The sequence below is a fragment of the Ilyonectria robusta genome (genome assembly GCF_021365365.1).
Source record: "Ilyonectria robusta strain PMI_751 chromosome Unknown BGZ61scaffold_17, whole genome shotgun sequence".
NCBI classification, from domain to species: Eukaryota; Fungi; Ascomycota; class Sordariomycetes; order Hypocreales; family Nectriaceae; genus Ilyonectria; species Ilyonectria robusta.
The window spans coordinates 187,637-213,869 of NW_025764451.1; the positions used below are offsets into that span (position 1 = coordinate 187,637).

General features: G+C 50.4%; 10 protein-coding genes across 10 annotated transcripts; 6 read left to right on the plus strand and 4 right to left on the minus strand.

Moving 5' to 3' along the window:
• Positions 1–311: 311 nt before the first annotated feature.
• On the plus strand, positions 312–1,196 carry BGZ61DRAFT_496169 (IBR finger domain protein; the record flags this gene model as incomplete). Its single annotated transcript, XM_046250983.1, has 1 exon — positions 312–1,196. One exon carries the CDS (start codon positions 312–314, stop codon positions 1,194–1,196), a length of 885 nt encoding a protein of 294 aa, XP_046101022.1.
• Positions 1,197–1,285: 89 nt separating this feature from the next.
• On the minus strand, positions 1,286–3,055 carry BGZ61DRAFT_507926 (uncharacterized protein; the record flags this gene model as incomplete). The annotated part of the gene is made up of 7 exons (XM_046251932.1): positions 2,322–3,055; positions 2,205–2,277; positions 1,935–2,149; positions 1,804–1,902; positions 1,700–1,752; positions 1,479–1,645; positions 1,286–1,366 (listed from the first exon to the last, which is right to left on the minus strand). Exons 1-7 carry the CDS (start codon positions 3,044–3,046, stop codon positions 1,286–1,288), a joined length of 1,413 nt encoding a protein of 470 aa, XP_046101023.1. The 5' UTR covers positions 3,047–3,055.
• Positions 3,056–4,273: 1,218 nt separating this feature from the next.
• BGZ61DRAFT_359039 (uncharacterized protein) lies at positions 4,274–6,451 on the minus strand (the record flags this gene model as incomplete). The annotated part of the gene is made up of 3 exons (XM_046241029.1): positions 4,274–5,282; positions 5,338–5,989; positions 6,052–6,451. 3 exons carry the CDS (start codon positions 6,449–6,451, stop codon positions 4,274–4,276), a joined length of 2,061 nt encoding a protein of 686 aa, XP_046101024.1.
• Positions 6,452–7,489: 1,038 nt separating this feature from the next.
• On the plus strand, positions 7,490–9,580 carry BGZ61DRAFT_395419 (major facilitator superfamily domain-containing protein). The gene is made up of 5 exons (XM_046242924.1): positions 7,490–7,865; positions 7,920–8,314; positions 8,369–8,430; positions 8,490–9,065; positions 9,118–9,580. Exons 1-5 carry the CDS (start codon positions 7,594–7,596, stop codon positions 9,373–9,375), a joined length of 1,563 nt encoding a protein of 520 aa, XP_046101025.1. The 5' UTR covers positions 7,490–7,593; the 3' UTR covers positions 9,376–9,580.
• A 1,918-nt stretch (positions 9,581–11,498) lies between these two features.
• BGZ61DRAFT_496174 (Cupredoxin) lies at positions 11,499–14,511 on the plus strand (the record flags this gene model as incomplete). The annotated part of the gene is made up of 4 exons (XM_046250984.1): positions 11,499–11,522; positions 11,723–11,775; positions 12,836–13,656; positions 13,712–14,511. 4 exons carry the CDS (start codon positions 11,499–11,501, stop codon positions 14,509–14,511), a joined length of 1,698 nt encoding a protein of 565 aa, XP_046101026.1.
• Positions 14,512–14,573: 62 nt separating this feature from the next.
• On the minus strand, positions 14,574–16,531 carry BGZ61DRAFT_456400 (heterokaryon incompatibility protein-domain-containing protein). Its single transcript, XM_046246511.1, has one exon. It carries the CDS (start codon positions 16,509–16,511, stop codon positions 14,664–14,666), a length of 1,848 nt encoding a protein of 615 aa, XP_046101027.1. The 5' UTR covers positions 16,512–16,531; the 3' UTR covers positions 14,574–14,663.
• A 147-nt stretch (positions 16,532–16,678) lies between these two features.
• On the plus strand, positions 16,679–17,903 carry BGZ61DRAFT_425266 (carbohydrate esterase family 4 protein; the record flags this gene model as incomplete). Its single annotated transcript, XM_046243641.1, has 2 exons — positions 16,679–16,702; positions 16,766–17,903. The coding sequence occupies exon 2, from the start codon at positions 16,974–16,976 to the stop codon at positions 17,901–17,903; it is 930 nt and encodes a 309-aa protein (XP_046101028.1). The 5' UTR covers positions 16,679–16,702; positions 16,766–16,973.
• A 632-nt stretch (positions 17,904–18,535) lies between these two features.
• On the plus strand, positions 18,536–19,534 carry BGZ61DRAFT_535284 (putative hydroxyquinol 1,2-dioxygenase; the record flags this gene model as incomplete). Its single annotated transcript, XM_046254256.1, has 1 exon — positions 18,536–19,534. One exon carries the CDS (start codon positions 18,536–18,538, stop codon positions 19,532–19,534), a length of 999 nt encoding a protein of 332 aa, XP_046101029.1.
• A 501-nt stretch (positions 19,535–20,035) lies between these two features.
• Positions 20,036–22,114, minus strand: BGZ61DRAFT_456403 (heterokaryon incompatibility protein-domain-containing protein). The gene has a single exon (XM_046246512.1). The coding sequence runs from the start codon at positions 22,036–22,038 to the stop codon at positions 20,173–20,175; it is 1,866 nt and encodes a 621-aa protein (XP_046101030.1). The 5' UTR covers positions 22,039–22,114; the 3' UTR covers positions 20,036–20,172.
• A 1,916-nt stretch (positions 22,115–24,030) lies between these two features.
• On the plus strand, positions 24,031–25,411 carry BGZ61DRAFT_358390 (major facilitator superfamily domain-containing protein; the record flags this gene model as incomplete). The annotated part of the gene is made up of 2 exons (XM_046240959.1): positions 24,031–24,390; positions 24,437–25,411. 2 exons carry the CDS (start codon positions 24,031–24,033, stop codon positions 25,409–25,411), a joined length of 1,335 nt encoding a protein of 444 aa, XP_046101031.1.
• Between the last annotated feature and the right edge of the window lie 822 nt (positions 25,412–26,233).

Here is a 26,233-nt window from a genome sequence, read left to right on the forward strand (position 1 = left end):
GTAGGTCAATGAGCCCCAGTCAAGACAAAGCCTCCGGTTCGGGGGATTCCCAAGAGAAAAGGCCTCCGACTAATCAATACGATACCCTCGGACTAAGATCCGACCGATAAATTGTTTCAAATGAGTTAGTCTAACGGGATTGAAGCCTTTCCAAGGTTTGACACCACACCCTCGGATTTCATCGCAGCCTCCAAGTTGCGATTTCCGTGGGATTTCCCCGCAACTCCCGCAATAAATATTTACTATAAATACTCATCCTACCCCGTTTGATCTTCCATTTTAAGGCAACAAATTATGCTTAATAACTCATCATGGCCTCTAAACGATCTATCCTCATTACCGGCTGCTCCGACGGTGGCTTGGGCTCTGCACTTGCCCTTACCTTCCACAAGACCGGATGGCGTGTCTTTGCATCAGCTCGCAACATGTCCAAGCTGAAGGAAGTTGAAGTCACAGGCATCGAGATCATACAGCTGGACATCAACTCCGATGAGTCAATCAAAAACAGTGTCGCCAAAGTCCAAGAGCTCACCGGTGGTTCGCTCGATGCCGTATTGAACAATGCCGGCGCTGGGTACTGTATGCCGCTCATGGACGTTGACATTGGCAAAGCCAGAGAGCTTTTTGATATAAATGTCTTTCCTCTACTCAGCATGACCCAATCATTTCTCCCGCTTCTGATGAAGTCGACTCGCGGCCCTATGGTGATCAACAACACCTCAATCGCCTCAGTCAGCGTCGGCGGTCTTCCGTTCCATGGCTCGTACAACGCTTCCAAGGCCGCCGCGGCAAGTCTAACGGAATCCATGCGTGTGGAACTTGCGCCGTTTGGCATCAAGGTGATCAACCTGATGACGGGCGCCGTGGGGTCAAACTTCTTCGACAATGCCCCCAGTGCCACGCTGCCATCCAACTCGCTTTACAACTTGGCAAAGGAACCCATCGAAAAGTTCATGGCTGGCAAAGACGGTGACACCATGGACCGTTTCAAGTGGGCGGAACAGGTTGTCAAGAATCTTGATAAATCGCATCCGCCCTTTTGGGTATGGCAGGGTCGTTATGCGAAGGAGTTGCGGGTGGGTGCCCTTTTGCCGGTAGGGTTTTTGGATAGTTTTGTTAAGCCTATGGTGGGATTGGATGTGTTGGAGCGCAAAATCCAAGAGCAGGAGAAAGAGAGCAAGGGGAGGGTGTCGTAATGCGGTGGCTAATGTCGAGAGCGGGATATTCAATTCGGAATTCTTCAATCCATTTGTTAAGTTAGAATAGGGCAAGACAGATGCAAATATCAGATTAAACTATTTGCTTTTTCATACTCATATATGACTGCACTCCCCTCCAGTATATAGGTCCTCTTATTCCTGGGCCGCTGTTTCAGTCCAAGTCGTAGAGTCCTACTCTGAGTCTCTGGAAGTAGCCCCGCAGGGGCATCTGCGGTAAGCACCGAACGACTCACTCTTCTTAATTATTCCCATGCGCACCAAGTCTGCATCTTCCACATTGGGTCTTTCATAGGCCGGTTCAAAAAAGTCCCGCCAAGTCCCTACGCCTGTCGAGACATGGTTCGGGATATCCTCCGTAAACGGGTTTTCGCCGTGGCCGTAGACGAATTCGTTGACCTGCTCGTCCACCCACAGGGCCCGCCCATCTTTCGGCACCACGCCATCCCTATGCCAACCCATGGTGATCCTGGGCCTGTCACTCACAGGGCGCTCACGCCAATCAAGAGTGTCACGCATTGCAGCGACAAACTCCCTGTTTGTACCGTGCCCTTATAGAAAGTAGAGGAAGCTCAGTTCCACCGACCGCAACGTCGGTGGCAGGGCAGCGAGCAGAGAGATAATGTCGTCTTGCTGTACGGCAAATCCTGAAAGCCCAAAATGTCCAAGTTTCGGCCAGCTTCGACTTGGAAAATGGCACGCAGCGGAACGAAGTACCTAATGTTGTTCTCCGCCCAGATCTTGTTGCTGACCTCGTAGGGAACGTTTGTACAGAGACTGACATGCTCTAGGTCTGTGGCGAGGGCGAGTGCAGATCGTAACTGGCCGTTGCAAAAGGCTTTCCAGCTCCTATAGCTTTGTCCATCCACAAGGAACGCGAGGTCGATGCGGCGGAAGCCAGGTTTACGAAGCATTGTGATAAAGTCGTTGTACTCATCACAGGGTTGGTCAAACATGTGGACGTTTAGACCCGTGTTGAGCAGACACGTCTACGACAAACTCGGAGATGTTGTGCCTCTCGCGAGCAAGCGCCCGTGTAATAATGCATAATCCACGCCACCTGTGTAGTCGAGAGCATCTTCCTCAGAGCTGCTGCTCTGCCACGAAGGCATACTTTCCCACCCCCCTGGTTTCTTGACCGGCCAGCCGCGGGGGATGGGATAGTTGAAGCCATACGGCATGGCGCGAATCGTGGGCGTCTGGTACAGTGGGGTGAAGTGCACGCCGTGAGTCGCGGGTGTCAAGGTAATCTTCCGTAGTGAAGGGAATTGTGCCAGTGCATACTTCAGAGCGGAGGCATCGCGGCTTGTTGTGGAAACGTCGCGCTGTCTTGAAAACATCTTCTTAAAGTGCAGCCAGAGCACTTCAGTTGATGGTTGGGCGGCGATCCATCGGTCCCTTGCCGCGTGGTCTGGACGGTTGACATCAGAGCCCTTCCGATGCTCTGCTTCCATGACATTGCTCTCACAGACCTCTTCATACCAACTTTTCCAGAATGTCTCGATATCTCGGAAGTTGTCGTACGCTGGTGGATCTGGGGGCACATCCAGGCGCGCATCATCCCAAATGAGCTCGACGACTCCATGGCGGTATGTCTCGTGTTTCGCAATCGCTCTAAGCACCCTGATGTCGATGGGATTGGCGGACAGGAAAACGCGGTCGATGTGCAAAAGCACGCTTTCGCCAAAGAGCTTGCATGTCCGACGCAAGCTTTTAATGTCGCGGTTGGGCAGGTATGACACGATCGCGATACGGAGCTCGGCAGGGAGGCTCACAAGGCGGTTGGGCTCTGGAACCTGCAAGAGTGAGCGATCTGGTGAGGCCATCATGTGGAGATGAATGGACAACTGGGTAGCTAGCTAGCTGAAGTTCGAATTGAAGATGATGCCTAATGCCTTCAGCTTTGCACGTGATCGAGCAGAGAGATATGCCGTCAGGCTGAGACATAATGTACCTGTATCACTATAATTGTACCTCCTTGCATAGGAATCTCGGTCTATTCTGCACTCTGACACAGGGTGTCACATTATTAGAATCGACCAAACAGGTGACGCAAACCGAAAGGAGCCTTGAGTAACGAAGCTGGATGTGCGAAATTCCCAAATTTTGGTAGATATTTACAGACCTTTCCTCACGTCGTTCCTCCAAAGGCGAGCGCCATTTGTCTAACACGTCTCGTTGCCTCGTGCCTCGAACCATGAGCGTCGTTTTGGGATTAGCGCCATCACCAGCTTCCCTCTTCTCAGCCTCAAGACGAGAAGCGGGGTGCCTCGTATGTCCTCTATCTTCGTTGTTCAAGGCCGGCATTCTGTTGGGCATAAAAACTTTCGTCTTTGTTCCTCAAGGCAAACCCTCGGCCTTTGCCTGCACCATGTCTAGGTGTGCCACGAACATATCTAAGCTATGTAGGGCTTGCGCACGTTGATCTTATTGCCAAGCGATTCCGCGGCTGGCAGCTCCTGGGATGCCTTAGAAAGAGACGTGCGGGTGTACGATGAGACGTGGTCAGGTACTCTTGCAAACATGTCGAATAATGACCCAGATTATGGAGGCTTCCCAATTTGCACAACGATCCCTGCACAGACGATGATTGCTAAATTGAAGTTTTACTAATTGCAGGACTACGACCTCGATGCTCCCTTGAAGCAATCGGAGATTTAAATACGACCAATATGTTGGTCGTCAGAAATAATAAAGTCCGACTTGACAGAAAACCGTTACAACGGCTCTGGCCCGCAGGGTGATCCCCTCACTTCTACCTACAAGAGAAGCTGGCTTTAGCCGGCGTTAGGTTTCCGTTCCCATCCTCAGATAATGAAAGGGATATCGCAGCCCATTACTATGACACTATCCATGTGTTGATTTCACCAAGTAGTGTGGTCTAATTAATACGAAAATATCGCAATGGTCGCCGTATGCATGCTGGCAGTGGTCACTTTATATTATTAGAATAGCCACACCCTCTTATGACGAATTAAAATCTATATGCAAAATCCCGAAACTCGCCAAGTTCTTCTATTTACTTATACATTTGTCGCAACTTTCTCTTGCTAAACCTAGATAAAAGGGGCATCGAGACCCCAGAATAGGCGGTCCCAGTCAACACCCTCCAGATCCATCCTGGATATCTGGCCTTCTAAATCCTCGCCAGTATGGTGGTCTTTGCCAAAGTCCACTCCAGGTGGTGGCCCCATATTATCTGTCGTACATGGCCTCAGCGGGATAGCAGCATGAGCGCCGTTGATTACGATCTCCTGCTGACCATGCCCATTCACCTTTGGAACTGGTATTCTGTACTTCTCCATAACCTCTCTTAGGATGCCCATTCCCTTGGCGACGGGGACGGATTGCACTTCGGATTCCTCCAAGATTTTCCAGGCATACTCAGCTTCCTGTTGTCTGGCCACTTTGTCGTCCGCATCGGTCACTAGGCACAGGTCAAACAGCAGCGCAATGACGGCCAAGAAAATGCTGTGCGCAACCACACCCATGCGAAGTCTCGTGCAGGCAAAAGAAGCGTCTACTTTCTCGAGGTCTTGTTGTCCTTGAAGAACGAGCCGCGCACTCTTGAGGCATATTTCTCGTGAATGTGCGTACGTTGGATCAACTGTACCGCGCGCAAGGTAGGGGAGGTGAAGCCTGCAGCGCTGGCCGTTGACGAAAATTTTGAGAACGTGCCGTTGGATTGAAATGGTGCGGGAGCGCTTTGGATGATTAGGAGGGAGCTCCCCTAGGCTTTTGGCATCCATCGTAAAGAAAGCTGGAATTTCGTGTTGGATGAAGCTGTCGATTGCTGCATCAATCTGCAGGACCGTTTCGTATCGAATGGCGCTTGTGTTGGATTTCTCAAGGGGTACTCGATCAGAAAAGACTCGAAATATTTCCGTTACACGAATGCGTTGGAGGAAGAAGGACATGGATGTTGGCTGGTCTATTGGCTTGGCGACCAGTTCTTGGCCTTCTGCCATATCCTCGTCACTGATGTTGAGGGGTTTTCTAACCGCCATATGCTCCGGATTGATCAAGTACGTCCCTTCTTGTGGACCGGGAAAACGAGCAAGCATCCTATCATTCATGTTAGTGGCCGGGTAGGAGTGTGAAGTGGGTGAGTCAGTCATACCAATCGATTCCTATCAGATACCACCATACCCTCCTTCCAACTTCAGCCGTCAGTACAGTCAAAGGTGGGTAGTGTTCGAAGAGAGTGTCTCTGTAAGCGTGATCAAGGCGATTCAACCCAAGTTCTCGGCACATGAATATAGCACGAGCGAGAGTGGTTCGACCTCTTGGGGAGAGGCCCTCGAGGTTGAAAATGGCGATGGATAGTATCGTGAGCCCCTGTACACATTCCAGGGAGTTATGGGCATTGCGTTGACATATTTCAAGGAGATTGAAGGCGGCCTTGACCCAACAGAGAGTCTGCGAGTTGGCCTCCTTGAAGTCTTGGAATACCTTTTTCTCATCGTCCAGGGGTGTCCACGAATAGGTGGCCATGGCGAGGATTGACAGCAAAAGAACCACAAGCCCCAGCGATATTTGGGTGCCCATTTGAAGGCTATCGTAGATGAGCGTCACCATCTTCTTCAATGAGGGGGCGTGGACGATGTGGTGGATAGCGGTGAGGTCGTTGAGGTACTTGTCAACCAACACCTCCGCCTCGCCGCGGTTGGGCAGCCAAATACATCGCGTGGGCTCGGATGACAAGTCCTGAAAGATGTATGATGAAAGTTGCGTGATTGAGCGGATGGGGCACGCGCGAAAGACGATGCTGTCTGAGAAAAAAGAGTCCTGGCGATGGAGTTAGCAAATCACACAGTGATGAGGTCCTATCCACTAACGCTTGTTTTAGTGACAATGCAAGAAGCTTCAAGCCGCAAAGCATCGTTCGTAAGGCTCTGGACCTTTAGTGGTAGGGGTAGCTGAGGAGCCAGGGGCTCAAAGGAGGCGACGGCGGTTGGCTGGGGCTGCTCGGGTAAAGCCTCCAGGTGCTTGCTCAGCCCATGCAGGAGACCCTCCAGTCGCTCCAGGCGGCTCTGGATGTCCGTCTCCCCGGCCTTGGGAGCCGCCTTCTTGGCTGCCGGGCGCTGGGCGGCCGGTGAGGCGGCGTGCTGAGGCTCCGGGCATGGAACTCCGCGGGATGTGCAATTGGAGCAGGGAAACTCGCGATTGCACCGCAGCTTGCGCGCGCGGCAGAAGTGACACGAGATCTGGCGCTTTCGCGGCTGGCGGCCCATTGTCTATCTCAGAGGGCAGAGGGCCCCTCGAATGCCGGTGTATTTGCGTGAGGAAGAGGGCGTCAAATGGTCAACGGGAAGAACATAGGGGATCTGCGTGGCCCGTCGAATTTCTACAGATGCCCACCGCCCGGCTATCCGGCATCTGGATCCCTGAGCAGCTCGGAAACTGCGCTATGCAGTCTGACGTACGAAATGCCAACCAAAGCCGTACCACCATCGGCAGTCGGAGCAGAAATAGCAGAGAAAATCCGTCGTGACAGCAGAGATGGAGAGGTGGAATTGGAGCCCGGGACGGCCGGGATTCGCCTGCGAGGGCCATTTATCTGGACCGTTCGATTGGTGAGGCCGGACTTGGCAAACGGCATCTCCTAAATCCGGTCGCATTCGGTTACGTTCCCGATTTAACTTGAGCCAGATAAGTCAAGCTCCACCATTTTGATATGGATTTAGCGCTGTTGAGCGGATCGGTGATCGGACGATGCAGCTCAAGACTTACAAGAGCACGACTTACATAGATGAATCGACTGTCATTCAATAACAGAATCAATATCACTGGGTATTTTCTGACGCTACAAATACCGTTGACAGTCAGGGTAACTTCCTGTCTCGTATCTCAAATTACCACGTTGAATCGTACGAAAATTCATCAGGACTAACTTAATCCCTAGCGTCGGCGTGCAAAAGTCCGCGGACGTTGCAATATCCGCGGACTCGGCAACTTGGCTGCTGTACCACCCCGAACGAGCCAATAGCATGGCCGTATTGTATCCCCGACCTGCGATGTCATTTGCATCTAAGACGCCTTGTGGGGTATTTCCCATGAAGCCTTGTTGTGAGCTTAGATTTCGGCCTTCTTTTATCACCCTTGCCCGATGTTCACTAAGCATCTCTTCCCCTCAATCCCAGCGGCAGCCCGAGTCCGTGGAGTAGGGGCTTACGACGCGAGATTCAATCTTGCATTACTGATCATGGCCTGTTCCATCTAGCGAGCTTGGTGGACGCATATCAGCCATTCTCTCCCAGCCCACCCACCCTCGAGTTCTCCTCGTCCCAAGACACTCCATTGTCTTCCTGGCCATCACTTTGGCAAATATTGGAATATTTGCTCTCGCCAGCTTGGAACGAAGACGCCGGTCTCGATGATTTTGCTCGACGACATCAACGCGGGAGAGGCGTACGGCCGACTCGGAACCGCCAGCACCGCACCACCACGTCCCAATACAGACAACAAAGACCGAGACATCGAGGATCTCGAGGGCAGCACGACATCGGTCGAGCTTGAAGCTCCTCCCCCTCGAGATCCCAATGTCGTCGACTGGGAAGGCCCAGATGACCCCGCGAACCCCCATAACTGGTCGCAAGGGAAAAAGGTCATGACGGTCGCCCTCGTATCCTCCATCACATTCGTCACGTATGTTTCCCATGCAAATACTTCGGAGCGGAATATGGTGCTAACTGAGTTTAGGCCCCTCGCATCGTCCATCTTCTCGCCGAGCATCAAACAAGTCATGATCGAGTTCAACTCTACGAACCAACAACTTGCCTCATTCATCGTCTCTGTATATCTCCTCGGATACTGCTTTGGACCCCTCGTCGTTGCGCCCTTGTCCGAGATGTTCGGCAAGAACCCCATCTACAATGTCTGCAATGTCCTATTCGTCGTGTTCAACGTCGCCTGCGCAAAAGCTCCAAATCTACCAAGCCTCATCATTTTTCGACTACTGGCTGGCCTTGCCGGCTGCTGTCCTCTGACTCTCGGGGCTGGTACACTGGCCGATACGATCGCCGCAGAGCATCGTGGGGCTGCTATGGCTTCATGGGCAATGGGCCCGCTCATGGGCCCCGTTATTGGTCCTATCGGTAGGAAAATGTCGGTGTGAAGACTTGGACTTTTGAACTGACGATATATTATAGCGGGTGGATACTTGACAGAAGCTAAAGACTGGCGTTGGTCATTCTGGGTTGTATCTATGGTGGTGAGTTGAGCCAAGCCCAACATATGAGTGCAGCCACAGCTAACATAACCTCATCCTAGGGCGGTGTCATTGTGATCCTCGGTTTCGCCTTCATGCGCGAGACAGATGCGCGCACTCTCTTGGAGCAAAAGACAAAGAAGCTTCGCAAAGAGACTGGAAATCCCAAACTCCGTTCAGCTCTCGATACAGGACGCACAACCAGGGAACTCTTCAGAGCTGCAACCATCCGACCGGGTAAGATGCTGCTGTTTTCACCCATTATATTCTCGCTGTCCCTGTACATGGCCATGGTCTACGGATACCTGTACCTCCTTTTCACTGCCATTCCAATGGTCTTTCAACAGCAATACGGGTTTACGACAGGACAAGTCGGCCTTTCTTATATCGGCTTCGGTGTAGGTTCGATGATTGGACTGGGTATCGCAGGAGGCATGTCCGATCGGATATTTCAGCGCCTAACCAAGAAGAACGGCGGAGAGCCTAAACCAGAATACCGTCTTCCTATCATGGCCATAGGCTCCGTGTTCGTGCCAGTCGGTCTGTTCCTGTTTGGCTGGACTGCTGATAAGGACGAACACTGGATTCTGCCCATCATCGGCACATGTTTTGTCGGACTCGGCATGGTCACAGCATTTGTAAGTACAATCCGAACCCTTTTCCATACCATTGGTCAACTAATACATGTAGATGTCAATCTCAATCTACTTGGTAGATGCATATACTGAACATTCCGTATCTGCCATTGCTGCAAGCACCGTATTCCGCTCCCTTCTAGGAGCCCTTCTACCCCTGGCAGGGCGAAAGATGTTCGAGGCACTGGGCCTAGGGTGGGGCTCCTCACTCCTGGCGTTTATTGCTATCCTAATGGTCCCGCTTGCTCTCGTCTTTATTAAGTATGGAGAGACGATCCGACACTACACTATCTTCAACATGAAAATTGATTAGCATACTGGTGTGGTCGCTGGGAGATTGCGCTCAACGGTGATATAAGGCACGGGTCATGGATTTGGATAGAACAAATAGTGGTGCATATAGAGCAATCCTTTGGTCCATTGATGACAAGAAATTGGCACTCACACCAATGGAACGGATTTCATGACATACAAATAAGCTATCATAGGCTTTGGACTACTAAGTTCTCAAGGCGACGGAAAGGTGCACAACTAGATCTGCACTTTATCTTTCGGATTTTATTATAATCTCTTTCATTCGCTCCTTATCCAATATCCGACGTAAAGAGCTGCCTAACCTCGGGGGAGTGGACACGGTCAATGCAAACAATGCCTCTGGCTTTTCTTTTGCGCACCCTTCAGTCAGTTCTTTGTTGAAAGCTGCTGCTTCAATGTCATCATATCTCCAAGCCGCCAACTTCCTGTGCTCAAATACTATTTCCTATTGTAATTTATTTTCACACCGTTGTTGGGGACTTGATTGATACTTGAATCGTGGCGTGCGACGAAAGTCAAGAATGAGGCGTGGTATTCCTGATTGACCAAAAAATGTTACTCGACGGAATTAAGCTGGCATAGGGTGAGCCAATGGAATGTCATTATTGGTGGGCTATCTAGTTATTCAGGAATCGTACCAAGTGGAAGGAATTGCCAGATATGCCGCGTAACACGCTTCAGTGTAGAGATGCTACGAAGAGGGATCAGAATGAGAAATCAGAGATTCTCCTGATTCAGTGACCTCAGGGCTTCTGAACACCTGGACACTTTTCCCTCAGGGGGATGATGCAGCGGGTCAGGGGCCTCGGGCGGTAGTCTGCTAGGGTGTAAAATTGGGTACCTATGAGTGCTATTTCTCTTGTCGGGAGCTAAAAATAGAAAGGTTCTATAGGGTAGGTGAAGAAGTTCTACTAAAGATTTAAATTTATGTTCAAATATCAAAGAATATGATACAAATCTTATCCAAGATATCTATGGAATATAAACTAATAAAGAATTTACTCTTATCGTATATATTTAATTTCTAATTTGCTGACGTATAATAGACTCTTAATTGGTACCTGCTTCTATCCACGCATAGCTGCCGGCTCATTGTTCAACACACCAGTACCCACATGCTTAGAATGGGTACTAAACCCGTGGGTACCCATGGCGTATTTACAGCCCTATATCGTACCAACCGACCGTGGTCGCTTTTGAGAAGGCTATTCAGGAACCTCACGAACAGAGTTTGCTTCCTCTCATCTTACTAAGTTATGAAAGGATGGTCTAGGTTACTTTGGTAAAGCCACGATTAAAGAGTCAAGGATGACGATCTTGCTTTGGCTGAGATGCTCCGAGTGCCACATACAGGTAAATGAGCAGTTCGTTCGGGAAATCTCAATATTCTCGCGCTTTGGAATGCCTATCAATGCGTACGATGAAACGACTGTATTCTTCTTGACAGCTACCCTTAAGAGTGACCAGCTGATAGCCACTCCAACCCACCGTCAACAAACGGAATTGATTCTAAATGCTCTATAACAAAGACTGAAAGGAATGGATCAACCACCCAACCCCTGGCTTATGGTACCATCACCATCTTTGGCATGCTCGCACGCCATCCAATGCTATTGATGGGCAATACAATGATTGTCCTCACTTGGAACTAGAAGGAGGAGTTGTCTTCAAAGTGAGCAAGATCTTTCCATCAGTATCATCGCCCGTGGTGTTCCAGTTCAATTTATATATGCCGTCTGTGTCCGTCGGAAGGGCATACCAGAGGGACTCCATGCTGCCGCTCGTGCCCGTGACAAAAATGAATGTGCCGTAGAAAGTAAAGCCGGTCGTAAACACACCCGTAGTGCTGTTGCTGCTACTGATGAAGCTGACGTCGTGGGCCGAAGACCCGGCTGACGGGACAGAAAAGGTGTAGTTGGACCAAGATGGGAGATCGGAGTCGGAGAAGACTGTCGAGTTGGGAGAGCCCAGCCAAACGCCATCACTCGACGTAACTACTTTACGTTAAAACTGAAATGCCCAGTATTGATTGATTCGAACTTACACACGACAGGTGCGGCCTCAGTGTCGTTGGCCAATTGATAGTCGCCGAAGAAGGTGTCCCCTGGATAAATCAGCGCAATGTCGGTAGAGTCCCGATCGGGTGTAACAGACCTCCGGACGAAAATAGCTGGGCACCTCCAATCCCTGTGCCGTACCCATAGATCTGGAACGGATCCGAGCTACTAGACTTGGCAGACGCTATGCCCGATAAGAACAAGGTCGGAAAGACGAGGGAGAAAAGGGAATGCATATTGGCAGTGTTGCGGTGATTGCAGGATTCTTGTTTTGAATATGTTCTAGAGAGTGGATTGAGTGGATTGAGTGAGATGGACACCATAATGAGAGCGGCCACAAGGTAGATTTATGAAAAGTAAATCGCCTTGAATGACCCGTGACCCAAGATGATCTGGTGCATGAAACATGGCCCTTTGGCCCCTGAATTTGCAGACCAGGGGCTGGCGGACACGCGTATACCGTAGGATCGTCGTTCATCCCCTGCTCCCTGCGGTGTGGCGGGGTGGCCGCGCCTTCATTGCGCGGCTTCAAACGCTTCGCTTGGAGTGTGGCTCAGCCACTGAGCGAGGGGACAATGGACAGAATCGGCAATAGCGAGGGTTGTAATGTGATGTGTTTGAATAAGACCTGTCTTATGGACTTGCGATACTACGTTAGATGCGATCGATGCAACTACGTCAGCATCGCCAACGCGTCACCAGGTGGAGAATTCGGCATGGCCTACGCGCTCCATGTACCTGAAAGAGAGTATTCGTTTCTGTTGGCGTCAGCAGAAACGGAAAACCGATATCCGATTGGAGCGGGAAGTCCATCTTGCATGAACCAAGTGCCGAGATTGTTCCCCAAACGGTCAATGGCGCTTCGGTGAAGCCTCACCTGACCCTTACCGCGATGGCGTCCGGGGTAGCGAAGATAGGAGAAAACGCATTGGGCGGAATTTTCCACGAAGGGCAATTGATGCCATCGTGATCCACAGTCGCACAGCCTCTCGCTGACGAGGACGGGATTGCTAGCCGACATCACGTTTGGGATTGTCGATCCGCGAACTTACTGCGTAGCAATTGCTCGTATGCGTCTGGAATAGGTGAGACATCGTTCGATGGCATTGAAGACCTCCAAAGGCCTGTCGACGAGAAAATAGTTATAAGACATGCCCAGGACAGTTCCAAGACTATTCGTACACTTCCATCCATCGACACGCGCCTCACATCAACTTCAATCTCAACCCCATGACTTGGGTCTGAAGCTTACGAATATTTACATTAAACTCCTCTATCTCTCACTTGCTTTCTTCCAAGCACCTCGATCCAATCTATTAAGATGAGGTCCTCTCTCTTTTTAGCCGGCACCCTTGCTGCTACCTTGGCCTCAGCTGGACTGGCCAGGAGCCTGAGCTCAAGAGCTGTCTCGTCGTGCAGCGGGAACACGGCAACCACCCGGTCCGAATGGTGTGACTACTCCATCGACACAGACTACTCGACCGAGTATGTCGATACCGGAGTTACACGCGAGTATTGGTTCGAGTTGACCGATGTAACCGTCGCCCCGGATGGAGTTTCGCGGTCAGCCATGGCTGTAAATGGCTCCATCCCCGGCCCTACCATCTTTGCCGACTGGGGCGACACTGTTACTGTCCATGTCACCAATTCTCTTTCCACCTCTCTCAACGGTACCAGCATCCATTGGCACGGTATCCGCCAAAACTTCACCAACCAGAACGACGGAGTTGTTTCAATTACCCAGTGTCCCCTTGCAGTCAGCGAGTCAACTACATATACGTGGAAGGCCACGCAATACGGCTCGTCTTGGTACCACTCCCACTTTGGCCTGCAAGCTTGGCAGGGAATCTTTGGCGGTATTATTATCAATGGCCCAGCTACTGCAAACTACGACGAAGATCTTGGCATGGTCTTCCTCAACGATTGGGATCATCAGACCGTCGATGAGCTATACTCGTCTGCTGAGACAAGCGGCCCGCCCACCCTTGATAACGGTCTCATCAATGGCACAAACGTGTATGGCGACGATGATGACTCCTCCCAGACAGGAACGCGCTTCAACGTTTCATTCACGAGCGGCACCTCTTATCGCATGCGGCTAGTGAATGCTGCCGTCGACACTCATTGGAAATTTTCGATTGATAACCATACCATGATGGTGATTGCTTCCGATCTCGTTCCCATTGAGCCTTACAACACAACAGTGTTGGATATAAGCATGGGTAAGTGCTCTACAGGTCTAATTATTATGTTCATCTTATGCTCACGACGCTCTAGGACAACGATACGACATCATCGTTACTGCAGACCAAGCTGATGTTGCCGACAACTTTTGGATGCGCGCGATCCCTCAAGCTGCTTGTTCCGACAACGACAGCACCGACAACATCAAAGGAATCGTTTACTACGGCGACAGCCCCAGCACTCCTTCTACGACCGCGTACTCGTACACCGATAGCTGCGAAGATGAGACAAGCCTCGTTCCCTATATTTCCAAAACGGTATCCTCAGCAGATTGGAGCGCACTGGACGCTGCTACAGTGTCTAAGAACACGGCCGGTCTTTTCAAGTGGTACCTCAACAGCACCACCATGCTGGTTGACTGGGAAAACCCAACTCTGCAATCGGTAGCCAATGGCACGACTGATTTCGAGACTCAAGATGCTGTCATTCAGCTTGAAGACGCGAACGAGTGGGTCTACTTCGTCGTGGAGACCACAATGGCAGTTCCTCACCCGATCCATCTCCACGGCCACGACTTCTTCATCCTCGCGCAGGGCACTGGCACATACTCGTCATCCGTGACCCTCAACACGAGCAACCCGCCCAGGCGCGACACTGCCATGCTCCCTGCCTCTGGGTACCTGGTGATGGCCTGGGAGACGGACAACCCCGGTGTGTGGCTGATGCATTGCCACATTGGCTGGCATACGTCGGAGGGCTTTGCCGTTCAATTCATTGAGCGCCAGAGTGAAATCCCGTCAATGGTCAACAACACGACAATGTCGGACATCTGCGACGCTTGGGAGACTTTCCAGGCCGAGAACGAGGTTGAGCAAGAGGACTCCGGCGTGTAAGTGTGACTATAGAACCGTTACAACAGGCAAAGATGGTTTCCTTGAGCATAGAATTAGACAGCGCGATTTCGATATATATGTCATGTACTTTGGAAATAGCAATACAGAATGAAGTGTCCCCTAAACTATCCAAATTACCAAGAAGCTTACTCTCATTCCACCCACATCATCTCGCATTTGCTGCTGTCAAATGCCTGCCCAGACATGATGCCGTGAACATACGTCTCCCCTATGAGCCTCCACCGCGCGCCGTATTGCCTAAAGGCCAGCGGTGCCCGCGATCCGCTGGCTAGAAAGATGACATCACCAACCTTGACTGTAGATGGCGCGAGACCCATGAATCCGTTCGACGTCCTGACCATTGTTCTTCCCCATCCCGCAGAAGCCTCGAAGAAGAAAGACGGGCTTTCCGTGTAGAATCCGGTGGTATAAGAAAACTCGAGAAAGATGTCCCATACGAAGAGAAGGACTATCCCGATTTGGATGCCCAAGAGGTACTGTGGGAGAAGACTCGTGAGCCTCACCACAGTTTTGTCAAAAGAGTCCAGCTCTGCATTTTCCTTGGCCACGTTGACATAGCCGGAATGCAGAAAAAACCATTTTAGCATCCGCCAGAAAACCTCACGATGAGATTGTCCAGTGGGCTCATAAGCGGTCGACGAATCAAGGTCGCAGATTTTGCGCCAAGAGAGATATGTTTTGAACATCTGCAACCTCGACTTTGGCGAGAGATGGCTCTGCGGCATTGGTAATCCTACGGCCGTAATCTCGTTGAACCTTACACTGCTTAATCCTAGGACCTTCCCATCCTCGGCGAATGATACTTGAGGCTGAGAGTTTTGGGTAGCCCGAACGTCGTCGGGAGAGGGAGGTTTTGGAGTACGATCTTTCATGTTTTGCGAAAAGGACAAGGAATACAGCTGCTGGCTGTGGCTTATTTCCCAACTCAGTGACCAGGATGGCAGTCTTTTCCCGTCTGGATAGGGTATGTCGCCACGAGCCCGCACGAGAACGTCCAGGTCCGACCTAGCCTTGAGGATTGCGGTCGTGAACTCGAGGTAGATGTCTGAAGGATCCTTAGAATAGTCGATGTTTATATCGATCGAGTCGTTTGAGTGGACAAGTGCAAGGACGCCATAAATCTTGTCGCGCGGGTTGGTTGCCAAAGAATCTTCGTTGATTGCAAAAGCGTCAAACAGGTCCATTTCAACTTCTCTCCTCCGATTAAGGTGAGAAAGCATCGGCCCTTCGGCTTCCGATGGTATGTTGAGCTCTTCTTTTTCCCTGCTGTAATGGATGAGCTGTATCCAGTTTATCTCATCGTGGCCGCATTTGACAATGGCATCGGGACAAACGGTGGACTCTTGCAGGATCCAAACGCGCGAAAACCAGGGCCTCCTCCACAGGTACCAAATTGCCAAAGAATCGAAGATGCGATCCCAGAACCAGTTCTTCTTCAAAATCTTGTCGCTTTTGGGAGATCGGCCTGTGGTCTGGCCAAGCTTAAACTTTGCATCGCGCCACTCGTGCAAAGACACCAGAAAGTTGCCAAGCGGCCATATGTGGGCGTATTCCAAGAGTACGCGAAGTACGCGGAATGCTCTTCTTGTCAGGATGTCTGATGGACCCAGCCATATGACGGCTCTCGAACACTGCTCGTATATCTGCCCCATGAGAGGGATCTGGGTATTCTTTTCCGCGGGGTCCTGTTGGTTGATACATATGGCGTCGATCCAGAACGAGCGATGGTTTTCGGTTCCCCGCAGATGATGCAAAGCAGAGTAGAGATTCAACCCGATAGAAATGGAATGGTTGTTAACACAAATGTCTCTTTTCTTGGGCGAGGTGCCCCAGCAATATGAAAGAGCCTCATACTGGGGGTGATCGGATAGTCGTACGTTCCTCAAACGGCAAGAGATAGGCCCTGGTCCAGGTAGCAGATCGAGGATGCGAATTTCGTCATCCGATGGGTTGAGAGGCTCATATTGGAAACCAGCCATCGTGACAGTGATGGAGAGCCATGTTCAGGCTGAGTTGGGCTGAGCATTGTGAGCATCATCCCATGTTGATTAACTTGCTGACTCATCCTACATGTTCATCATCAAAACTGTGGTAAATTGCGCAGTTATTCGATGCCACATCCCCTACCCTAGAGTAAAACCCCAGTGTCACCGCGTCATTGAACAGGGGAGTGAGTGATGGACTATCATCGTATTTCTACAATTTCAAAAGACACTAATCGCTTTGCATCAAGTCAACGACCCCACATTCTAGGCCGGCGGGGAATATCCGACGCCACACTGCGACGTTTAAACGCGATTCCCACCGTGACGCAAGCACTCTTTCCCCACCATAATTCTCTCCAACGCTCTCTGCAACACTCAGCTTTACAGTCTCACAACGCCCATACGCGCTTCCTTGGCAATATTCGACAAAATACACCCCGTGAAGCTGGATTCGACATGGACGCCAAAATTGACAGCCCCAAGAATGAGGCACTCTGGCCAAATGGGGCTCGGGCAGCTATCTGCATCACAATGGACAACATGGGCGAGGCGGCAGACCTCACTCGGAAGCTCTGGCCTGAGAGCGAACCCATTGGGAACCATTTCTCGGTGAAGAAAGTGATTCCTCAGCTCTTGAAATTGCTCAAGAAGTACGACATTCTGGCCACCTACTTCATCGAATCCTGGAACATCAACGTCTACGGCGCCTTCATCCTGGATGAGATTGTCGCGGCTGGCCATGAAGTTGGCTGGCACGCATGGCAACACGAGCCGTGGGCAAAGATCAAAGACGACAGAGAAGAGAGGGCAAACTTTGAACGCAGTTTCGGATCCGAAGGAATCGGCAAATGGCTTGCCACCGATAAAATCAAGCCGTACCGCGGATTTCGCCCACCAGGTGGAATTATTAATGGCAACACGACGATCAAGATGTGCAGAGAGTTTGGGCTAGGATATCTCAGTCCCGCAGCCGAAAAGGCAGCCGTCGTCAAGAGCGGCCCTGACGGAGACGACCTTGTCATCCTTCCCTTCAAATGGGCAGCAGTCGATGCCTATTTCTACATGGAGACTTTCGCAGGCCTACGCAAGCTAAAAGGACAATATCCAATTGCTCCGCAAGAACCTCAAGTATTGGTTGAGGGCTTTATTTCCGAAATTGACAAGGCAATCGAGAAGGGGGAGTTTTTGGCCATTCTGTTTCATCCGTTTCTGACTGAACGCCCGGAGCGCCTCGAAGCGGTGGAAGCGGTGTTGAAGTATTTGGCGCAGAAACGAGATGAGGGTCAGATTTGGCTGGCTCGGTGCCAGGATGTGGAGGCGTTCGTTCGAGAGCATCCAGGCAGTGTGGGGAAGGATCCTGAATGGGACTTGTCATCATGGCGTTGATATGGGCGACAGTTTCAAAGGAGACGGATCGGAAATTATTCCATCATTTTGTTTGTCAATATATATTTGGATTCATTGCCTATGCCCTCTTGTCCTTTATTTACCAAGAGGCATCCCACCCCGTCCTTGAGTCAACATGGCAGTTTCTACATGCGCCCCGTTTGGTCAGATGACCATTAGCGCCACTTTACGCCATCTTAATTACTTTAGAGAGCAGGGTAGGATCTTGGACTATATTACGTGGAATTTCCCCTTCACGCTGAACAACCAATATTCGATATTCAGACTCACGAGTTGAGGCCTTGCTCCTCAATCATCCCCACCAAATCCCTATGGCCCCACGCCCCACACCCCACACAAGTTGTCTGAGGCCCCACGTCGTCAGCATATCCGTAATTCCGTATTGCCGGAGTCATCAGCCGAATGATGATGATGGTAATGGTGACTTCACGCTGACTGTAACGTGATATATCATCATCGCGGGGTATTTCTAGTACAAAGAGATAGATAGCCCATTCACAGGGCTGAGAGGCTGGCCCAATTGTGTATTCTTTCATCCACCTCCGCCATTCTTAATTGGCGACCTGACCGAAGCACTCAATCAACTGTGACCACCTTACACAATCGCTACAATGTCGCGATGCGCACCCGTCACCACAGAGATTCCGCCGATGAAAGATCTGTCGTCGGAAAACATCACAGAAAACGTCAAAATATTAAACAATCAGTGCCTGAGTCCACGGGTACGATATGTTTTCGACCGCTTGGTCACGCATCTCCATGACTTTGCACGAGAGACGTGTCTGTCGACTGAAGAATGGCAAACCGGCATCGACTTTCTCACAGCAGCCGGTCAGATAAGCGACGATCTGCGAGCCGAGTTGATCCTGCTCTCCGACACGCTGGGAATGAGCTTGCTGGTGGATTCCATCAACCATCCCCGCCACGATAAAGCAACAGAAGGAACGGTCTTGGGGCCATTCCACACACACGACGCTCCAGTTACGAATAGCGGCTATGTTCTCCACGAGGATCCGGATGCTCCCCGACTGTTTGTCCTCTGCTCTGTACGAGATTCGGTTGGAAAGAATATTTCTGATGTAGTCTGCGATGTTTGGGAAGGCGATGCGCATGGCTTCTATGATGTTCAGAATCCAAACAGAGACCACCCAGACGGCCGTGCAGTGCTTCGAAGCGACGGTGAAGGTCTCTTTTACTTCACTGCTGTGGTGCCAGTGCCTTACCCAATTCCGATGGATGGCCCAGTAGGCGCGATGCTGAGGCTCCTCAACCGCCATCCCAATCGGCCAGGGCACATCCACTTTATGTTGAAGAAGGAAGGATATGATACCCTAATCACGGCGTTGTATCCGAGAGGAGACCCGTACGAGACGTCAGACCCGGTTTTTGGCGTCAAGGATAGCTTGATTGTCGATTTTGAGACCGTCGATGAGAGTGTCAGCAAGAAGTACAACGTTCCTATTGGTACAAAGCTGCTCAAGTACGATTTCGTTATGATGTCTCAAGAAGAGGCACAAGAGCTTCGAGGTGAAAGGTCCAAGGAGGCGTTGCGAAAATTGGGTTTAGATGTAGATATCGTTGACGGACTCCCCGTGCCAGCGCTCGATTAGCTATTTCCGTTACTGATAGTCGCTGTACCACAAAAGTATTTACCTATTCAAGTAGATATAAATAACTAAGTCTATACATAGTATCCCGTATAGTTTAAAGTACAGTATCTCCATTCAACGGCTATTGCCGGGCGGTGTTTATGTTCCTTTCAACCCACTTACCCCTTACTCGCAGTATCGTATGTGAACACTATCCCTGCTGAAGTGCTTTGCAAGGCCAATATACTTGCATGCCGCTCAGTAGGCAACGAACTGTGTCGAAAACCATATTCATGATGAAAACAAGTATTGCAACCTAAAAGGTGTACTACTGGAATCTATTCTTCCCGTTATACCACCATTGGGAGAGCGTCCTGGGTTGAGATTCATCAAACGCCTGCTTGAAGATGACGAGCAGGTCATGCCAGTAAGAAAACCCTTCGAGGCGAAGGTGGTGAACATGAACTACACTGCATCTCCCTAGGTCGGAGTCTATGCTAAGATGCTTCATAGACTTTCCACTTGGGGACATCGTTGATTATTATTTACTCAAAAAGTGAATATTTAAAATATCAACCACTATATCCAACATGTCCAAGCCTTGGGTTAATCATGATTTATTTAATTCACACCTCGCAAAACATGCTTTCATTTCAAGCTTACCACAAATCAAACCCCACGGCAGAACCTCCGCCGTCAAGAAATTCCCCGTCCATAATGCCATAAACATACGACTCCCCAATGACAAAATACCCTCCTTGATCACCAGCTCGGGGTCTTAAAATAAACGGAGTGCTACCCCCGAACAGAAGGACAATCACGTCCCCAGGTTCTGTTGTGGCAGGGGCCAGTCCCACATAACCTTGCTTTGAAAGAATCGGCCTGGCCATGTAGTTGTAGCTCATGCAACTCTGATACGAATACGTCGCAGCCATCATATCACTATCCATCTCCTTGGAAATCAGAGCAGAAAACTGGTCCTCCGAGCGTTTTGTTGCCCGAACAAAGTAGGGACTGGACTCGGGAAACTCCTTGTCTGCGATGGGTATGCGGAAAACTGCGTCCGTCTGTTGGTCTTCTGGGTATCGGGACTTCTCCAAGAACGTGACCAGATCTCGAATCATTTGGAGAAACTCACTCTGGTCAAAACTTTTGTCAGGGTCAGCGGTCCAAATCGAGCCAAGATCTGCGATGGTATCCACTAAGACTCCGTGGAGGCGAATGGACCCTGGCATGGCGGCACGCGTGTCTTGGGATTCCGGTTGGCGCTTCGACTTTGTGGCTTTGAATAGAGGCTTTCCAGAATCTTCACTCCATCCCATAAGAACTGGAACCTCCCAGTTTGGAACCCAAGATGGAGACCGAATCTCTCCGGCGCGAGCCCACCTCAACATGTCAACGTTTCCTTGGAGCAACAGTGCCCTTGCCGTAGCCTCATAGACAACGTCCACACCGCTCGTGTAATCCACCTTGAGCCCCAGCTCATCTATGTCGCTGGAAATCCCCGCCAGGCCCCATATTTTATCTCTTGGGTCTTTGCAACACAGGACATCTTTGGATCGACGAATGTACGACTGCTGCAGGAGCTGATATAGCGGGAGTGGCCCTTTCTGTCGATACGTCTTCCGGCCTAAGAGGGCAAAGCCAAGCGCCTCGCTCGCACTCGCAGTCTTCAACAAGTCCCATGGAGACTCCACAGCCATCAGCTCTTGCTCCGAGAATGGACCTGGGATTCTTGTGCTCCTGCCTCCTCTCCACTCCTTAATCTCCCAGGGTTGGAGGACGCTGTAGAAAATCACAAGCGCATGCAGGCACTCCACGGTGGTTGAATGAGTGCCACATAGAACATGAGTGTCTCTAGCTAAAGTGATTTCTTGTTTGACCCAGACGCGAGTCATATACGGCCTGTAAGTCAACTTTGCAAAAGCCAGCCGTGGGAATCGCTCGTCGACCTGGTTGGCATCACCCTCGGAGTCGGCAGCCTTGGCCATGAGTTTCAACAACGCGTCCTTTATCCTTCCGACTTCTGTATCTTCGGCGGCATCATCCCACGAAGTCATGTTCTCGGCGTTGAGATTGAGAATACCGGCATCAATAGCTGCTCTGCCGTATGTCTCGGCGCCCTTCATTGCCTGATCACTGCCATCAGCGCTTGGGCCGAGCCAAATGATGACCTTTGTCGCCTGGCGGTACACTCGCGACATGGCCTGGACCTGGCGTGACTTCTCTTCATCGTCAACTTGGTTGATGCAAAGAGCATCGATCCAGATCCTGCTTCCGGCGTATCCGGCCAGATGTTGGAGGCAGTCGTGGAGACTTGGTGTCACGTCGAGATAGGCATTTTCGATGAACACTCGTTTTGTAAAAACAGGCTCACCCCATGTGTAGGAAAGCGCGTTGTAGACAGGGTTGGAGTCAAGCGAGACTTCTTCAAACTGGAGCCTGATGTCTGGTGTCACAGACACCAAGCGCAAGACGCGAATACAGCCCGTCTCAAGGTAGGTATACTGATAGCGGTCTGTCATCAGGGGCTTGTTTGATTCCGGCTACAAAGACGGACCGACGGTGGATGAAGGACAAGATCAAGATTGCGCACCCCAGTGCGGGGGCATTAGAATGAGGCATTATTTGTTAGAGAGAGGGATCTGGGGCCTGGATGACTAGGGAAGCAGGGGTCTTGGAGCCTATGAAGAGGGGGAATTTCTTGCTAGTTAAGATTAATAATAGCCTTAATTAATTAGGTATTTATTTACTAATCTTAATTTCTTTCACTAATATCATCTAGAATATTGTAACGGAGACGCTGGCCCCGTATAATGGGCGCAAACGGACCAGTCCTTCCGCCAGGAAGCCAAAAACTGAAGCTGGTCAACCTTCAGTCTCTGTATCAATTGACTACTACCTTCATCTCGCCCAGCTACTTCATATGTATTTATGTAACCCATTATACACTGCATATATAAGAGATATTGCCTCAGCATGTCAAGTAATAAAGGAAAATACTGTTGGTGGGAAAATTATTGCTATAAGCTGGAAAGAGAAGCTAGCTAGGTCTGGTATTTCTCTTCTATTATAGTCATATACCATAATGCTCTATTTGTGTTAACAGTGGAATAATTACAACTCTATTCAGAGTGGAGATTAATATACATAGATAGGATGCGGGTCTAGTAGATATTGATGGGACGCCTGCGCGGATGCAACAGAATACACTTCATCAGCCACACCAATTTCAGCATCTGGACGCCCGGCTGGGTGGGTCTTTCATCGTATCTTCAATAAAATTCCGTGTCAGGATAGCGTTGGAAAACCTTGGCTCGCAAGATATCCCGATGTTGTGGATCCCAAAGGACGGCCCGATACAAGGCCGGATCAAAGAACTTGGTGTTTGGTCGGCGCTGTGGGACCGCCGGGGCCTCCGTGGAGATAAATCACTATCGAAACATGGTAAGAGCAGTACTCTATACATTGCTGACGCATGGACGAGTGGAAAAGGTCCAGGTAGCACTTCAAGAGGGCCCTCTAGCATAATCATCCTGGGAGTTGCCATACTAGCAAGGTCGTCCTACTTTCCATACTGCTCGTAGTAGATTTTATGAATGCGATCAACCTAGAGATAACCTTTATCGAACGCCGCGCCGCGGCGGTATCCATCTTTCAATTTGGAGTGCGTCATGATGCTCCCAGATCGGTGCATCCGTCCGTTTGGGAAAGCGGGCTCTGAGCATACTATGGCGGTTTATGAGGCTCAGTAGAGTAGACACAAAATCTTGATGCGTTGTATGCCTCTCCAGCTTGACGATGTAGCTGGGGTGTAAGGGTTGATATCCTGGACATTGTTCCTGAAGAACAGACTTGCCTGCCTGGGCTATGAGCCGAACTGTCCCGAGCTGGAGGATTTCGGCAACTCTGATAGAAATATTCTGCGAGCGACAGTGTGAAGTCACTTGCATGGCCGTTGTCGAGTGGCCGCCGCCGAGACTAAGCACGACCGTCACATTAACCTTGATCATCTAGCAGCAGGCTCATTATTGCTCATTCTGTAAATTGACGCACAAGTATTGTTCATTCATTCTCCCCCACATTTCCACTCTACTGCAGATGCCACTTACCCCAGGTTTTCATCGGGGACTAAAGGAACCGGCAAAAAGACAAAGTGCCGACTACCGAGTACTTCAACATCGACGACAGGTCTCTTGGCACCAATACCCCTCTCCGCACTGAGATTCTGACATGCCGAGGCTCAGAATTCACTGGGAGGAAGAAGGCATTATAAAGAGACAGGGTCAGGCCTGGTTCTCTCGGATATTCTCAGACAATCCCACAACCAACAACATCAACAAGGCCCTTTGCCAACCGCTTTCCTGATCAAACAATCCATCCTGCTCATCCACTCAGCTCTGAGAATGACTCTCAAAGGTTCCAGTGATCTAAAACATGAGGCCAACTTGGCCGAGAATGAGTCGTACACAGATCACATCGACGATATTGCCGAGAGTCAAGCCCAGCACGATGCTATGCAGGAGCGCAATCTCCTTCGGAAAATCGACTGGCATGTCCTCCCATGGCTTTGCGTCGCATACGCACTTTCTCTTATTGACCGGACAAACATTGCCGCGGCCAAGATTGTTGGCATGGTGCAAGATTTGAATCTCCATGGCAGCATGTACTCCGTGGCGCTCCTCGTCTTCTTCATCACGTACATCTTGACTGAGATTCCGTCAAATGCAATTGTCAAGCGTCTGGGAACAAGAATCTACTTGGCCATTCTTCTCGTTAGTTGGGGCGCCGTTGCAATGTGCTTTGGCTTTATCAAGAACTACGGTCAATTGGTAGCACTGAGGGTTCTCCTAGGCTTCTTTGAGGGTGGTTTCAACGTATGTTTACTCCTCCCATTGTCTTAATGAGTACTTACTCTCACAGCCGGCCTGTATCTTCGTAATATCCTGTTGGTATAAGCCCTACGAGGTCCAGCGGAGACTGTCTATTTGGTTCGTATTTGGATCTGTGATTTCTGGGTTTGGTGGCATCTTGTCTTACGGGTTGAGCATGATGGAGGGCGACGGCGGTTTTCGCGGCTGGCGATGGATCTTTATCGTCCCTGGAGCTTTCACCGTATCTCTGGCTCTCCCTGTGTTTCTGTGGGCTCCCGAATTCCCCGAGTCGTCCAAATGGACCAACAGAGCCACGCTGCAGCTGGCTCGGGAAAGACTCTCTGAAAGCCGAGTAGAGGGCTTCGAGGAACGAACCACTGTAGGAGGACTTTTGGCTGCAGCATCCGATTGGAAGGTTTACGTATTGGCCATGCTTCTCATGCTCCCTACAGCTGGTTCGTACTCGCTCGCATTCTTCACCCCGTCCATCCTGAGCAGCTTCGGGTTCAGCGTCGCGCTCAGCCAAATTCTTACAACGCCACCATACATATTCTCGGCCATTATCTCTGTTGCAACTGGCATTTTGGCTGATCGGGTAAAAATGCGGAGCCCTTTCATCATCGGCTACTCGCTCCTCGTCATAGTCGGCCTCACAATGATGGGTTGGGGCAATAATACCGGGGCTCGACTCGTCGGCATCTTCCTGGCAGTGACTGGAAACAATTGTGCCATTCCGTCAGCGTTGGCTTTCTTATCCAACAACGTCGTGGACACCCGCAAGCGACAATTTGCAGTCCCGATTCAGACAGTTTTCGGAGGGATTGGAGGTATCATCGGAGCTGTTGTCTTCCGAGAGCAGGACTTCCCCGGTTATCGACCCGGCTTGTATGCAAGCTTCGGTTGTATGGCGCTCAACATTGTGCTTGCTGGCTGTCTTGCCTTGTACCTTGCGTGGGAGAATAAGAAGGTAGATGAGGAAGGGAAGGTCCTCGAAGGTATTCCTGGATACCGCTATACCCTCTGACACGGCAGAGAGGACAGCAGGAAACTATGGATGATGGTGAATGGTAGAAACTTCATGTGATTATTTTTAGTCTAACACGGCTCTAAATTGCACTGGACATCTCATTCAATTGCCACCACTTGGCACTGATTTGGGGCTGTGCGGCACGTTTGACGACGTCTTGCGATCCATACAAGGCGTGCTCCCGGATATCCCGTAGCTTGTCACTCTCAACATCGGTATCGGGATCTCTCAGAGATTCAAAGTCTTCACGAACGTGTTTTGCCATCTTAACTCGTGAACTTTCTCGCAACGTCGCAGCTGTGGTGAGACTAAAGTGCTATGGAAGAGAAAACTCCGACCCTGCACGAAATCAGGCTGCGGTGTTGTACTTCGGATTTACAATCATTATTCCGAGTCCGAGAGCTCGGAGTTACTGGTTCCTAGCATATGCAAGGGATGCTGAGGCATGGACAGGCCACCAATTGGACGTGCAGTTGCGGGAAGCCGTTTGAGACAAAGCCAAGATGCACGCACTTCTTGAAATTTTCAACTCGACCTGGGAAAGATATTGTCGAAATTGCGTCAAATGCGGTACAATAGGGACAGCTAAGAGAATCGAGTACATCCAAATTTAGTGTCGTATGTGAATTTATATCTGGCAACAGGTACGCAAGTGGCGAAATTCTATTCTCACTCTAGCATATTCCTTCTGTCATATCAGACATGCAGGACCTCCCCAACAAGGCTGCGGCCGACTTTTCTCGTATCTCCGGGTTGGAAATTCTGGAAAAAGCAACGATCAACACTAAATCTCTAATTCGGACAAGCGTAGGCAGCCCG